Here is a 15,860-nt window from a genome sequence, read left to right as displayed (position 1 = left end):
GAAGGGTTCAATATAAAGCTCATGGAACTATCGCAAAGCTTCATGTATGTCATAAGTCGGGGCCTACGCTACACAGGTGAGTTTACTGCTGGCTGTTTTGGCAGCATCGATGACAGAAGTTTGTCACTTTCAAATCACTCATTTCTCGGCTACTATACCTGGCCAGGCGTTTCTCAATACCCGTGGATATACAATTCACATGTAACACTGTCATACGAGTCGTCTTCATCAAGAAAGCCATACGGGTTATTCCCTTCTATATTGATTGTTGCCTATGTCTGCTGGCCAGCACAGCGGCGTAATAGTGTGGAGATCAGTAATGCAGTACTCGTTGTTACCCGACAAGTCAGCAACATCAAGTGAAGCAGCACATCTCTCGTTCAAAATTTTGCCCCGGCATCTGCTCACATAACCAGCATCTCTCTGATATCAGCTTTTCCCTTGGCGAGACACTTTTCGATATCTTGGGCACTCGACAACATGCGACGCTTTGCTGTTGTACAATGTCCCTTTGAACGGCGATTTGGGTGAGGCGATGCTTGCCTAGCCGTGCTTGGGATGACACTCGTGTGTTTTGTTGGAGGCCAGAAGGAGGAGCAAGCCGGACACGCCTGGACATGACAGGCAAGAGACAGTCAGTCTAGCACTAGGTCTCATATAAACTAATAATCTGAGATATCAGACAGCACTACCTCTAGATGCTCATTCCACATAATTTGGAACTGTAAGCAGTTTGGATGACAGAAGGTTCTCGATGCTGAAGATAATCCCCGCTTCTTATTCGATTTTGTCACTAATTTGAATTCTCTAAGCCTTCCCCTCTTCTTCTTCTTCTTTTTCTCCTCAATCATGACTTCAAAGTTAGGCTTCTTTTATTGTTCTACGGATTCGACAAGTAGTAACGATTTTCAAATCCAAATTCCGTCATATCACTAGCAGTTTCGCACAAGCACCCACCCGTCAATATGCAACCCATCCAATCAGGTGATCTAGGCCTCACGTCATGCTCATTCTAGCCCCCATTTTCGTTGAGGACCTTGACGGCCATATCCATAAGGGCTGTTTCAGAAAAAGCAAACAATAAGTTCCAATATCCAGCCCTATTGACGAGCAACGAAGACCGTTTATTGGACGTCGAAGAGGATAAGTAGGTTAGGGTTGAATTTGGGACCCACAGTAGTTTCCTTTCCCCAACTATCCTCCTTTGCCCTTCTGCTCCGTTGCCTTATTTTTTTTTCCTGTTCTTACCTAGAACTCTTTTCCCCTCGCCAACCTCGACTTTCTTGCAGGTTCACTTGCCATCACCAGTCTCACAAGGGGAACTTTACCTACAATCACCTTCCCATCGCGGTTTGGCTTCAAGCTTCTACCACGCTACTCTATCAGTCGCTCTTAATCGGGCCTTCAAGCAGCGTCGACCATTTCCAATCGCAACTGAACCCAGTCGGTCACCAAGCGCGCAAGAATATCGTAAATTCGCATCAACGGAGCCACCTAGCTTTCCCAAGGCGCGAGAAGTAGTAAGTCACACACCTTTCGTTATGTTTGTTTTCACCAGCCCTTGCAACCCAAGATCCAAAACATTTGTGCTGTTCGCCAGAATGCACAGATGGTGCTGCGCCCCTCCCCCCTTTCTTCACCCCCTTTCCACAGCAGTTTCCATCTGGAAGCGCAATTTCCTTGTGTCTGCAACCACATTTACCACGAGCGCGGACGAGATATCAAGAATGAATCCTGCATTCTCGAAAACTTCTCCTAGTTGACAAGGTCTGCTCTTCCGTCTGGGTCATCGGACACTCTCTTCCTTTCCTCTCATGTCTCATCGTGCCTTTTGCAGTGCTTCTTCCCCCTCCATTAGACCTCGGGTTCAACTCGCACCGTGTTGCTATTTCATTGTCGCGATCTGATCCTTTTGGCCTCTTCTCCGATCTGTCAGCGTGCCAGTAGCGTGCTCATACTTTCTAGCAGGCCACAGAAGCGTTCCATCTCAACCAATCTCCCAATGCCGTCCGTCATCAACAACGAGATGGCGACTCACGATGACGAGTCATCGTTGAGTTTGTCAACAGAGTCATCGATCGGTATGTTTTCCCCTTCTTACACAGTCGATCTCTACATGGCTCAATTACCTTTGCCCACGACGCGTCGTCGCACGGGCTCTGGGCTTGATGTTTGCTTAGTGAAAGAGAAGAACAAAAGAAATCAAAGTCCCTGAGCGAGAACAGTGGCGACAACAGAACGGCGAGGCATCCGTCGAGTCACTATGCGCACTGCAACGGAGTGGCATCCGAATTCTAAAGACACCAACACGGAGTGGCATCCGTCAAGATACCAAAACAGGCACTTGTCAAATACTCAGCAGACTCAGGCATCTATTTACCAATGGAAATCAGAAATTCACTCACGACGTTCTCAAAGCATTCACGTAAAGAAATGCAGTTTGCGACATGGTGTTTGTTTGATGAGCGTATCACACTTTTGTGCGTACTAACTCTGGTTGTTAAGTCAATGGTGGAGGATCGCAGGTCAATACCCCGTCTGACGCCTCCGACTTTGGAGACACCAAAAGACAGTACCACACTAGTATTACGCCGACTCGTGCTTCACAGAGCTACCCTGTTGGTATCATGGCTTCTGACACCACACCGAAGACCAGCCTGCAGCGCCGTTCCGTCACGTTCGTAGAGCCGGACCCGCCGGCCAGAAAGCATTCCCGGATCACGTACACCATGGTCAGCAATACGCCTCCTTCCACGCCGAAGGATGATTCGTTCGACGCTCAGTACCTTTATCCGCCGAGCGCTTGTGTGTTTGTGGCAAAGTAGGTCATCATTTGTAGGAGTGGGCACATTCATCCGCTGACATATTTTGTTGTCCAGCCTTCCTGAGGCTCGGGAGGATGAGGATCTTAAGGCCGCGGTTACCAAGGAGTTCAGTTACTTTGGATTAGTATACGTCAAGATTCGCCGTGACCCCTCCAACATGCCATTTGCATTCTGCCAGTATACAGTAAGTTGATCTTCCTCGTTTGTGGAATGGTTTATCTGATACTGGAACAGGACGAAAACCATGCGAAGAACGCGGTGGTGAACGGGAAGGGTATTATGATCCTTGGTCGACCTTGCCGAACCGAGATGGTCAAAGCCAACCGTAAGATGTTCTCTCCGAATGTCTTCCTTTTCGTTTCCGCATACTGACGATCACCCAGGCACCTACGCAATCAACAGACGTGATCACAGAGACATCACTGTCCACCAAGCCATGCGCGTGCTCGAAGCTTATGGAGAGCTGAACAAGTGCTACGTCTTGCCCGCCGAACTTCAGCAGGAACTTGGGCTTCCCCCGACTGTCGTCGCGGGGTTCACGGTTTTTGACCCGACTCGGGACATGGGCCTTGTATGTACCACATTTTCTTTGGGTTGACTCCGCTCATGTCAAATGCTGATTATATTGTTCAGGTCGCCAAGGAGAACCCAGACTACAGGATCGTGCCGTACGATGAGGACAAAAAATCCATCACCCCCCCTCGCGATCCGAACAAGGAATTCCTCAGGCAGTACGACGTCGATCGGCGAACCTTGTACATCGCACACATGCCGCGGGACATTGAGGAGACAGAACTGGAGGATCTGTTTAGTCAGGCCGGCACCATCAACAAGTGCACCATCGTGCGAAAGGACATTCCTGCTTACTATGGCGCCCGCCAACACCATCACCACTATGCTTTTGTCGAGTACGAGCATATCGGTGCTCCAGATGAAGCTATCAAGCGCTTTGTGAGTGTTCCATTTCATCGAAAATAAGAGTCCAACGCTGACCATTGAGCACAGAGAGGTTTTGCATTGCGCGGCCACCCATTGAAGGTCGAACGGAAGACCACCAAAAGTGTTCGTCGAATGGTCTCGTCTCCCTTGACTGGCAGAGCTCCTGCTTCTTCCAACACGTACAGAGGCGACCCTCGGACTCCCAACACGCCGTCGAGAGCCTCTTTTGCTCACAGATCCGCCATGAAACAATTGAGCGTCCCTGAAATTGCGACCCAAGGGTCAGAGTCAGCTCCTTTGTTGCTGGCTTACTCATCCGAAGGATCGCCCACCCAGCGCAAGAATATCCACGTAGCCCACGACTGCCACTTCACGGATGGTCCTGCCATGAAGGACGCTTCTATCCAGAGAGCCTCGACAGAGCAGCATACTGTCAAGCCTTTCAAGTCGATGCCCAATTTCGCTGCACATGGCGTTCACGGTGATGCCATTCCTGCCAACAAAGTCGCCGCTAGTGTCTTTTCAGGACCTTCTGCCAATAGACGCCCCGGTGACGCCGTGCCGGGACCCCAATTTACAGCTCTGCCTCATCCCACGGCCGATGTGAACGGTAGACCGATCCATCCCATGCAGCCGTTGCCCATCACCTCGTGGGATCAGCCCCAGCCCGCGTACCCACACGTCGGCTATATCCCGGACTGGCATATGCACGCGTACATGGCTGGAATGCCCGGCACTGGCCCGGCCTTGCCTCCTAATGTCCAGCAGGCGCCTCCTGATCTGGTGATGCACAACTGGACTCCAGAGTATGCGCCGCCCATCCCCCTCGAATGTGTTCCTTATGGCTTTGTCCATTCGCACTTTGCCTACCATCCCATTACGGGACAGCACTGTGCCGTTTGGATCCCAGCGGCTGCCCACCATCCCACGGTGTTTTGAGGAGATGGAAGCCATCTCGACTGGTCCATCTTTGCCGACTCGGTTGTCGCTCTCGGGTGCGAGCTTTCCACAGTGTCTACAGTACTCGGGGCTTCCCTACTTCGTTTCGGCGACTTTGATGGTATACCTTAATGCCCCACACCTATTTCTTTGGCGTTCTCCATGGTGTCTTGAAAGGCATGGGCTTCTTTGGTATACCGAGATGGACCACTGATAACGCATCGGCATGTTTCTCGATTTTAGTCATTTTCTTATTCGCCATGGCCGTATCTTTCTTCTCGATTATGTTTCAACCATAACTCAACCTGTTTCCGGGAGCTTGTCAAAACTATCAGTTTTGGTCAGGCATTGGGTTCGACGTTTGGCTTATTGCGGCGTTCTTCCTTGGAGTCGGGCGATAGGGTCATTTGCAGCGACGTGAGCATATGCTGGTTTCGGCGCTTGGTGGTTATACCCTGGTTGTGTTTTTCTGGTTGGTGTTGGTTGGAAGAACGGTTGATCTGACCCGGCTGTTCTCGATGATTGTGAGTACTTTCACGTGGTTAGCGTTGGCGCAGCCTGATGTCTGCGTCCGCCTGGATTTGTTTAATCAATGTTGGAATCTGAATATTGGTCAGAAAGTCTTATTTGGTAGCCTGAGTGTTCTTAAGTCTACTCATGCGGCCAATACTAAACCAGGCGTGGACTTTCAGGGGACAACGGCCAGGATTAACCTAAGGGGTATCTAGGTAATAGTTCCGAGTCACACGGGGAGACTGACTGGTTAAATATGGTTGGGAATGTCGGCAATCTCTTGTATTTGGAAGCAGAGGAAGAGTTGTTTTCTGTGTCCTGGGTAAACCTCGTATCTGGTTGTCGCATAGCTACTCGACTGCTACCATTTCCACATTTCCTGAGATAGTCCCCAGTCCGAATAAATAGAAGAACAAGACATTTATCGCGCAGCAACTGTGCTGTTCAGACGCTGCACTCTCCGCACTTCAAGCCTTTTGTCGTTGTTGAGTGAAAGTTCAAGATGACACGAACCGTTGTCACACACCGCCATTGGTGGTCGGCCTCTAGGTCGTTCGAAGGTAGTATGTTCCGTGACGTGATTAGGAGGGATGCTGGAGTGAGTGATCCCATGTAGCTACGCGAGGTAGTACTATTCCAGCCAGTTGGGCCGCTTTGAGCCGAGATGTTGAAGAAGGTTTACCACCAAGTGGGCACTCAGCTGATGCAGAAAGAGAGTTGCATCACACTCCCTGTCCTTCAGGGATACCCTGCTTCTTGGGTACCTCTAGTGTACACTACATACAGCTGTGGTGAGGTCGACAAGCATGATGTTTTGATACTAACAAGCTCCCAGCTAATTGGTGTATCTTACAGTTAGTAGCTTATTCTCTAACCCTCACATAGGCCAAGCTACCTACATCACACAACCTTAATCACATCGGCAACCCTCTTGTTCCAGGCCTGCCCCGATGACGGAGACGGGAGGGAGGTACACTGTGTACAAGAGCGAAAGGGTAACTAGGGTACTATGGGATATGCTGTGGTAGACCCCCACGGCGTTTTTGAAATAATTTGAGGGCCGATGGGTCTGAATTTCTGCAGGGCTGTCTTTAGTCGTACGTAAATGCTTCTACACGGGACTCGGGGTCTCCTGGTATGAGAATTTCACTTTGCTCTTTGAGGAAACCAAGGAGGACAATGAACCTGTCTAACCTCAATAATCACTAGAACCGTCATCCGTCAATTGAATTTGTGTGGACTTTTATTCGCTGCTTTCTCGCTTACTTTTCGACTGTTCTTGCTTCAGTTCTTATCGAGTCCATCCTGGGGCAAAGCGCCAATCATTTCGACGGAGAAGCACCGAAAGCCCCACCATTACGCCCGCTCGCTTAAAAGAAAAGAGAACCTCGACAGTTCAACAACTTTTTCCGTCGCAACATCGTCCTCAGCAACCACTGGAGTCTGTTTGTATTCCAAGCAAAATCGTACCAGAACAATGGGTCAACCATCCTCCGAGGCGTCGAACGCCATCATCTATACTACATTGGGAGTTTTCCTGTGAGATGACAAACACCAAACCCCGTTTTAAGCCAGGTCGGTACGGAGGAGCGTTTATACTGACTTATCGCCGCAGGATCATGGGAACCGGTGTTGCCTGGACGATGAGAAACCAATCCAAGGGGGATTTCCTCGCCGGAAACAGGACTCAGACGGGTTAGAAGACCTTCCTGCTAGGCTCAGACAAGAGAGACTGCAATCCCCTGTTCTGCCGAGCCATCACCTACTCACACAGCCTCCCGTTGCCACTTACAATACGTTGAGCCGCAACTGACATCTCACTCTCTTCTAGCTATTCCGCTCGCTTTGAACTTCATCGCTTCCGGTGAGTGAAAGCACACAACGCGACAAGGAGGCATTCAACATCGACAATTGAGGCCTCTACTGCAACATGAAGATCAGAGCGGTAGCAACGCACCGAACAGAGCATTTCGAAAACAACGAGAAATGGACAAGACATGCGGTTTCGAAACTCCACTTTCATGATAACATCAACAACAACAATAAGGGCCCGAACTGAACAAAGCATCACCGGCGATGACATAGGTATAAGTTGAGCAGACTGACAGCATAGGTTCGTTCGCACCCAATCTCCAACCTATCTTCCATCTTCCGAGGTTGTACCCGCGCGTCTTCGTTTTGGCACCTTCTCTCCAGGTGGTGTCAGGAAGGATACCATGGATATTACTCAAGGTTAGATGAGAGGTTGCGGCTCACTACGGGCGCCGAGTCAAAAGCTTGCTCGCCTGGATCCAACCTCCCGCTCTTTCATCCTCGTCTTACACAAAAGCCTCCCAGGGGACAATGGTATTTCCGAGGATAGAGAGGATGAACAGGGAGGAGATCTGGCGACTTGCTGGACGACGAAGCTGAGATTGTACCGTGATTACTCGATCAAGTTAATGCTTGCGTGAGAAACGTGCTGCCGCTCCGATCTATTCTTCCCCTCCCCACTCCCCCTTCCCCTCTCCCCTTTACCCTTGTGGGTTGGAAAAACTAACCTGCGTAGCTCTCGGATCTGGAATCCTTTTCACTTATCCAGAAATCGCCACGTTGGCTGGTCTTCAGGGCGTCCTTGTCTATGCTTTGGCTTCCGCACTCCCGCTGTTCGTCTTCGCCTTACTGGGCCCTATCATCAGACGCAAATGCCCTGAGGGTTTCGTCCTCACCGAGTGGACCAGACAGCGCTATGGAACCATCGCGGCCTTGTACCTGAGCTTTGTGACGCTGGTTACGCTTTTCCTGTACATGGTTGCTGAACTGTCCGGTATTGGTCAGGTTGTTGAAGTCTTGACTGGTCTTAACGGGTTGCCGGTACTCATCGTCGAGTGTGTAATCACGACCATCTATACCTGTATGTGTCTCTTTGAACCCGTCGAACCCGTCAAACGATTGAATAAGTGCTGACGTGGGTGCAACCTGCAGCATTGGGCGGGTTTCGAATCTCTTTCATTACAGACAACATTCAGGGAGCGATGGTGATCGGACTCCTCGTCGTCGCATCCATTGCTATCGGCGTCGAGACCAAGATCGATACCAGCCTGATCGAGCCCTCTGGTCTTTTAAAGGATAGTCTCTTGGGTTGGCAGCTTCTCTACATCCTCCCGGTTGCCATTTTGACGAACGACTTCTTTTTGGTAAAGTCTTCCCTTGCCGAACAGGAACCGGCCCATTGTCACTTGACTAACACCCAAGCAGTCCAGCTTCTGGCTCCGCACCTTTGCCTCCAAGACCGACCGTGATCTATGGATCGGCATCACCCTTGCTGCCCTTTTTATCCTCATTATTATCACCATGATAGGCTGCACCGGTCTTATCGCCGCCTGGTCCGGCGTCTGGCCCGGCTCGGACCCGGAAAACCCCCTCCCGGGTTCCGTTGCCTTCTTCGGCCTGCTTGAGAATCTTCCTGCCTGGGTTGTCGGCTTCGTCCTCGTCATGTCTGTCACCCTCAGCACCGCCGCCTTTGATTCGCTTCAGTCCGCCATGGTCTCGTCCGCCAGCAACGATCTGTTCCGCAACAAGCTCAGCGTGTGGTGGATCCGCGTTGCCGTGGTTTTGATCATCATCCCCATCGTGGTCCTTGCCATCAAGGCGCCCTCGATTCTGCAAATCTACCTTATTTCCGATCTCGTCTCTGCCGCCACCATTCCCGTGCTGATCGTTGGCTTGTCCGACCGGTGCTACTGGTGGCGCGGCTTTGAGGTGGTCGTCGGCGGGTTGGGCGGTATCTTCACCGTCTTCATCTTCGGCGCGATCTACTACAACGACGCATACAAGGGCGCTCAGCTGATACTACTCGAAGACGGCATCTATCAGGAGGGCTGGGCTGCGTTCGGCGCCTTCGTGGCTGCCCCTGTGGGCGGTCTTTTGTGGGGCTTTGGAGCCCTTGCGCTTAGGCTGACGGTGCAATGGGTTCAGGCCAAGAGAAAGGGTGTAAGGTTCGACGCCCTTGACCGTCCAGTTGTGGTGGAGAGTGACAGCGAGGCGATCCAGTACGTTGCTGGCGGAGACTTGGAGACGATCTTGAGCAATGGACAGGAGTCTGGGGCTGGAAAGGTTCCTGGCAAATTCTTTTGAGCGGTGTCTGTATGCTTTGTACCCTATTCTTATAATCAGGGCGCAATGGCCTTGGAGATGCATGGACGGCATGCTTACAATGACCACCCAGTCATCCCTTATCGGGGTGAACGGCGCAAATGGCTAACGACAAAAAGGGGGCTGGGACAGTTGAGGTAAAGGGGGCTCGAGCTGTGGAGGTTGGAGGCTGAAGGATTAATGCGAGGTATTGGCGACGGAGAATGCAAAACATTGGCGATGGATAATATGGGGGTCGAGTTTTGAGTGAGCTTCAGTTTGGATTCTCTTTGTCGTCACACGACGACGACTGCATCACGGATGCAATCATAATAGATGCTGTTACTACACTCATTGAATCAAATCGACACATTCGCTCACCACCATTCGTTTCCAAGACTTCCTATCTTGAAATAGGACGTACTATTTCCGGGCCTGCTGCTTGGATGGATTGTTTGTGTCAACCTATCCGAAATGTGTTGCTGTTGATGTCGATGACTCCATAAATAGGTAGGTAGGTTCACAACGGTGGTTGTGCCGGGCTAATGCCAGAGGTGCTGGAGGTGTGTAAGGGCGTACAGTAGAATCCCCTGCAACTGCATCCTCCAGGTACTGCATATACGCTAGTTACATAGTGCATAGGATTTTGCTGGCTGAATTAATTCCCAGCTACAACTGCATAACTGCATACTACATACTGATCTCGGACAATTTTTGGTGTGTATGCACTTACAGATTCGGTCTTGAGTAGAGAAATTTATAGTACGGGGTCGGATCTTAGTATCTCGGCCACTAGCCGGCTGCCTATTTGAGCCTAGTGCCACTTTTAGGAACTGCATATCCGCCATTTAGTGCATCAGCTTTTTGTTGCAGGATTACATGCAAAATTAGGGGGCGATACTGTACCTACAAGTACACTAGGATGCTGCTGCTTGGCACTGCCTGCCGCGAAATGCGCCGCGCCGGTTGGCGATCTGGGCGGCGAACCGCTGTTCCTGACCAGCCAAAATCCATAACCCTATGTGCCGGTATTTGCTAGCAGTGAGCGGATCCAACGAGTGGACATCCAATTTCATCATGAGCACGAGGCACCACCATAGAATCCGACGCGCACGTTTAGCTGAGGTACCCGTATGTTCACGTGGCAGCTTCACCGACCGACAAGCTGTGTAGTTCTCAGTCGCCGGAAAGGTTGACACCGAGAAGAATGATGTGACAGGAGCATCGATGTCTTGCATCAAACACACTACACTACCAAATCGCCGAATCATTAGCGCGGCTACAACGTGGACCGAGCTTTCCGGATGGTCACAAATGCACCGAGGCTCGGCAGGGGAAGGAGACATGATCGGGCAATTCGGCAGCCCGTCCATCCTGGCCGCCAGTCGATTTCGGACAACAACCCATCCCGTCGGGGCTCTGACGCCTGCCGGGCAGCCGTTGCTGGAAGGCTTCTTCATCCGGGGTCTGTTGACTCCTTTTGGCGCTCGCTAGTGTAAACACCAAACCAAACAAAATCGAGCAACCGGGCAGGGGACACCGGGTGATCGCTGGATCGGTGCTGCTACGTATCTCCTGTGTCTAGCCAGGGGACATAAATTGTGCATATGGACCGTTTGTCCACGGATTCCCCTTCGAGGTTGAGACTACCAGCAGTTCACACCATGTCGGCTTCAGCCTCTTGTCTATCTCCGTCGTCACCGGAGCTGCTTAAGCACAGCAATACTGAACTGGACTGTCCGACGGTGTGTTTTCTCCCCTCTCCTTTTACATTACCATCCATGCCGAAAGAATCGCTTCTTCTTCGCTTGAGCGAGTTCCACCTTACAAATAGCTTTGGGCCTATTCTCGCCTCTAGATACCCTGGCGGGTTCGTGGACACATCAAATTTAAATGCTCCAACGCCTAGCAACGATGGAGACGATCCGGTCATTAAACCCAAGGATCCCCTTCTCCTCACCCACCCGTCCATCTTTGTGCTCTGGGTGCTTGTGGGCAGTGTGTATGTCGACCTGTGTTTTCCCTACGGCCACTGCAGTGTTCCGTGTTCTCGCAGTGTCTGGTTTAACCCGTTGCAAAGACCATACCCGCATACTTGCAGGTCACTCCTCAGCAGGGCCCTTTCTTCATTCCTTTTGCCCAATCGAGTGATTGGCGGGGGATAAGCAAGCACAGTACTAGAGCTCATCTGTTCGCTCATCTGAATTCTTCGGGAACCGGTGGATATCAGATTTGCCTCGTGGGTAGTTTGGATAGGTAGTTGGACTTCTTGGGACTCAAGGGTGGTCCTCTGGAAAGGAATCTTACTTCCAAACCGTTGCCTCGCTCCAAGTCCTCCTCCAGTCTGCCGCACCGGACAACGAGCCTTGCCTTCTCTCGCTACAACACATCACCACTTGCAATTCACAGACACGCATCTACAAACGGACTAAACCCGGACTATCGTCACTCATTTGCTCTATCACTGGACCAAGACAGATAGGAGAGGACGTCTTTAGGAGCTGTTCGTCGCCCTCTGTCTCGCCATACAGCTGTCCTCAACCAACAATCATACCGGATCTCGCTCACTGAGTTTTCTACATCTCGCTTTGCTCAATCTCACCGTGTTTCGCCTACACAAGTCCACGCATTCTCTCCCCCGCTGCCCCTCACCCCGACACTTTATACCAAGTTCGACGCTCTCTAGACAAATCACCAAGTTCACCACACTACTTCAACCACCATCATCAGCCTCACACTCTCGGTTATCACTTCAGGCGATCTACGACGGAGGCTCTGCGTTACGTCGATTCTCTGATCATATTGACGACGCCTGTCTGGACTCTTCCGTGGCAAACAAGACCCCCACTCGATCTTCTACCTGCCCCATCGACAATCTCGACACCTTTTCAGTCTCCCTCCGATAGACCTGATTAGATCTTACGGACGTCAGCTTACCAAGGATCCCCGAACTTGTTGGTGCTGGATATTGACAACAAGCTTATCGATCCACTATTGTTATCTGAAGGGGGCTGGGTCGCCCAGGACGTAGGATTACTGGCTCGGGGCCAACACCAACTGAAGTCAATCCTTTCATGATGGCACCAAGTCATCGAATATTCGCTCTCCTTTTCCTCTTGCTCGGGATTCTTGTCTTCCCCTCTGCAGCTGATCAGACCAAAGAAAAAGCATATGTCTATGGCACTGGCACAGATGGAGAAACACGACAGCTGGCTGTCGACCGCAGGCCGGCACTCTATACCGGTGATTTTGGAGATTGCTTAGATGGCGGGAGTCTGTTCAACGTCACAAAGTTTGATGGCGCCTATTTTGCTGATAACATGACCATTGTCCTCCATCTCGACGCGACAAGCAATATCAGAAACGAATCAACCATGAGTGAGCAAGGTCCCCAGAGAGAAAGAAACCGGCTCTAGGCGTGCTAACTGAGCTCATAGTGTATATCTCCGTTGATGCATGTAAGGCTACAGTGGAATTCCCTCTACCCGACTTTTCACAGCTGACAATCGTGCTGTAGATGGCGAAAACAGACTCTCTATGACCTTCAACCCATGCCACGCCATGATCAGCAGGTAAGATCATGACCCGCTGAATCTATTGTAAGATCTCCCACTCATTCATATCTCGCCAGTCTCTGTCCCCTCGTTGCCACCAAACCGGTAGGCGCCTATGTCATGATTCCCGTCGCGCCTCGAGACGTAAGTGGGATCCCGGACATCGCCTACGCGATTCCAGACTTCGAAGGCACCCTGAAACTACGGATATTTTCGAATACAAGTATGACGGAAATAGGATGCTTCCAAGCGGTCATGAGAAACGGGAACAGCTTTTCCCACCCCGAAGCAGTGTCTTCGGCTCTAGGCGCATGCACGATTCTAGCCATAATCGCCTCTTTTGCGACAGCCGCGTATGGCGTGAGCGTCACTCACATGAGGATGCACTACGCTCATTCCTTCTCCGTCTTCATCATCTTGGAAACATTCCAGGCCATCTTCTTTTCAGGCGCCCTCTCGCTAGACTGGCCCTCGGTTCTGACGGCCTGGTGGAGCAACTTTGCCTGGTCCGCTGGCATGATCTACACCACGAAATTCGTCAGCTCGGTCGATTCGTTTGTGGGATATAATGGCAACTCTAGTCAGATTGGAGGCGCTGGCCCCGCGCTCCTCAATACTAAAGGCGGCTTGATATCACAAATCTACGGAAAGGCCGCTGAGAAGACAGCAGAGACGATCGCGAAGAGGCATGCATATAACGCTAGCAACCCTTACGACTATAACTGGGCCGGAGACCCTGTCAGCCTTGGCTTGCCTATTCCAGGCTCCTGGTTTGGATTCTCTGGAACGCTGTCCATGGTTAAAATCCCCGCCGCCGACGCCGTTCTTGTTGGGCTCACCTGGATCATGATCGCGATCGTCTTGGCGGGCGTTGCCGTCGTGACCCTCAAGGGGTTTCTCGAGCTTTTGGCGCTGACCAAGATGATGAATACGGACAGCCTGCCTCATTTTCGCAGCAACTGGATCGGCTTTACGGTTATAGCCCTCCAGCGAACGTTCCTCGTCTCCTTCTTTGCCATAATGACTCTCACGATGTACCAGTTCACACTCCGAGGCTCAGGGGATGCAACTGTCATTGCTGGGGTTGCTTTTGCGGTCTTCCTCATCGGCGTCTCCGTTTTGATCGGTCTGGGAATTCACGCCCGTACCAAGTCCGGCAAGTTTGAATGTGGCACTGAACAGCTTATCTTCCATCGGGGGAAGATGCTTGGCTGCCTCCCCGGACTGACTCCGAGCTGGGCGCGAACCCTGAAGGAGAACGAGCTGGAGGTGCAGCCAATTTTTTCCATCCCGCTCTTCCGCATTCGCCATGTCGACGACTGCCCCGACCGCCCGACGGTTCACGAAGACCAAGCCTACATCAAGACCTGGGGCTGGATGACCGCAAGATACAGGCGCACAAGATGGTGGTTCACTGCGTTCTATGTGCCTTACCTGTTCGCTCGCGCAGCCTTCATCGGAGGCGGTGCTCACAATGTCTATGCGCAGATCTACGGCCTACTAGTCCTTGATATCATCTCGTTCGCAATGATGGTCGTCATGAATCCGTTTGAAGGAGCTCGCAATACCGCCATGGGTATCTGGATATTAAGCATCTGCAAGATCTTCACCACAGGCCTTTCCATCGCGTTCCTCCCGGAGTTCGGACTGAACAGGATTATCGTCACAGCTTTTGGTATCATCATCATTGTCATCCAAGGTTTTACGGTTGTCGCATTGTTGATCCTCATTGGCCTCGGTATTATCTCGACATGGATGTCGCTCTCTCGGAACGAGGAGAGGTTTTTCGACGAGCTGGAATGGGCCCGAGTTCGATACTTCGAGAACATGGAAAGGCGAGCACCAGACATGCCGCAGCCGAAACACGAGAAAGACAAGAACGAGGAACCAGCAGTACCGGCAGAACCCTCGTTCGAAGTGGCCCACGTGTGGCGCATGTCCAAGATCGTGGACGAGGAAGAAGGAGGAATGGGAGGAGTGGAATCCGTCAAGGACATCAGGAGCTCCACGTCGGAGGAGTGGAAGGAGGAGGATGCAAGCATCGGTGAATCAGAGGACACCCTCCCCGTCCTGGAGGAAATTCCTGAAAATGACGGCACCAGCTCGGTCGATATTCCCGTAGGGCCCGCGCTTAACACGCCCTCCCACCCAGGTAGCCGATCAGTCAGCGCCTGTTCGACCAGGTTCAGCACGGGCAGCGCACCACGGAACTCTCGCGCCTACCGCAACTCGCGAACGTCGCTCAACGGATACCTGGACGCCAAGTTCACAGATCGTCCAGAGAGCAGCGTGTCGAACAGGCTGAGCAGCCACAGTGCCAGTCTGAATCGCAGCAGCAGCTTGAGACCGGTCAGCAGTATTCCAAGCGTTTCCTACTCCAACCGGGCTTCCAGTACGTTCTCGACAAAGGGGTTGTCGACGCCGAGCAAGGATACACTGGCAAAGTACGCGGATCAAAGAAGATACTCGACACCGCAGCCGTCGGTGGAGATCTGGACCGATAAGAGCAGTGCCAGCAAGAGGCATAGTGTTCATCCTTGTTGATTTTCGTTTTGAACGAAACGGTACGGATGGATGTAGGAACTGAAACATGCATTTTGAAGGGTCATGACTGTCCTCTATGTTGGTATGTGACGTACCACAGTCACTTGCTGATGCTGAGAACATCAGGGGGTTCTTTTTTTTTTTTTCAATCTCTCTTTTTGCATAGCTTGCATATGGGCGGCGTTGTAGAGGCAAGGCTATTTCTTACACTCGTTCAGTAACCTTTGACGACAATAGTGGGCAGGAAGGACATGGGAATAGGTGTCAAATGAGGACAGATAACTTCTAAAGATCATAGACTTGACGGGTTAAAGATATATCTTATCTAGTTTTAGTGTAATAGCCATATCTTTGGTGTTCTTCTGATTCAGAGAAAGAAGAAAGAGGGTGGGTTGGAGTTGTAAATGAAGGCTGTTCATGTCGGGAGCGAGTA

The 15,860-nt window shown here is 51.4% G+C and overlaps 4 protein-coding genes across 4 annotated transcripts; all 4 read left to right on the top strand.

Annotated features, from left to right (window-relative positions):
* Positions 1–2,002: 2,002 nt before the first annotated feature.
* On the top strand, positions 2,003–4,703 carry NEUTE1DRAFT_132637 (uncharacterized protein; the record flags this gene model as incomplete). The annotated part of the gene is made up of 7 exons (XM_009857120.1): positions 2,003–2,081; positions 2,506–2,821; positions 2,880–3,009; positions 3,060–3,150; positions 3,209–3,396; positions 3,459–3,776; positions 3,831–4,703. 7 exons carry the CDS (start codon positions 2,003–2,005, stop codon positions 4,701–4,703), a joined length of 1,995 nt encoding a protein of 664 aa, XP_009855422.1.
* Positions 4,704–5,215: 512 nt separating this feature from the next.
* On the top strand, positions 5,216–5,509 carry NEUTE1DRAFT_118533 (uncharacterized protein; the record flags this gene model as incomplete). The annotated part of the gene is made up of 1 exon (XM_009857119.1): positions 5,216–5,509. The coding sequence occupies one exon, from the start codon at positions 5,222–5,224 to the stop codon at positions 5,429–5,431; it is 210 nt and encodes a 69-aa protein (XP_009855421.1).
* Positions 5,510–6,664: 1,155 nt separating this feature from the next.
* On the top strand, positions 6,665–9,712 carry NEUTE1DRAFT_125428 (uncharacterized protein; the record flags this gene model as incomplete). Its single annotated transcript, XM_009857118.1, has 7 exons — positions 6,665–6,755; positions 6,832–6,911; positions 7,048–7,080; positions 7,554–7,637; positions 7,765–8,109; positions 8,181–8,392; positions 8,454–9,712. 7 exons carry the CDS (start codon positions 6,694–6,696, stop codon positions 9,330–9,332), a joined length of 1,695 nt encoding a protein of 564 aa, XP_009855420.1.
* Positions 9,713–12,406: 2,694 nt separating this feature from the next.
* Positions 12,407–15,427, top strand: NEUTE1DRAFT_125427 (uncharacterized protein; the record flags this gene model as incomplete). Its single annotated transcript, XM_009857117.1, has 5 exons — positions 12,407–12,707; positions 12,767–12,787; positions 12,847–12,901; positions 12,961–13,027; positions 13,316–15,427. The coding sequence occupies 5 exons, from the start codon at positions 12,407–12,409 to the stop codon at positions 15,425–15,427; spliced, it is 2,556 nt and encodes an 851-aa protein (XP_009855419.1).
* Between the last annotated feature and the right edge of the window lie 433 nt (positions 15,428–15,860).

Source organism: Neurospora tetrasperma, assembly GCF_000213175.1.
Source record: "Neurospora tetrasperma FGSC 2508 unplaced genomic scaffold NEUTE1scaffold_81, whole genome shotgun sequence".
Taxonomy (NCBI): domain Eukaryota; kingdom Fungi; phylum Ascomycota; class Sordariomycetes; order Sordariales; family Sordariaceae; genus Neurospora; species Neurospora tetrasperma.
Note: the sequence above shows the minus strand (reverse complement) of the source record. Positions and strands in the feature narration are given on the sequence as shown.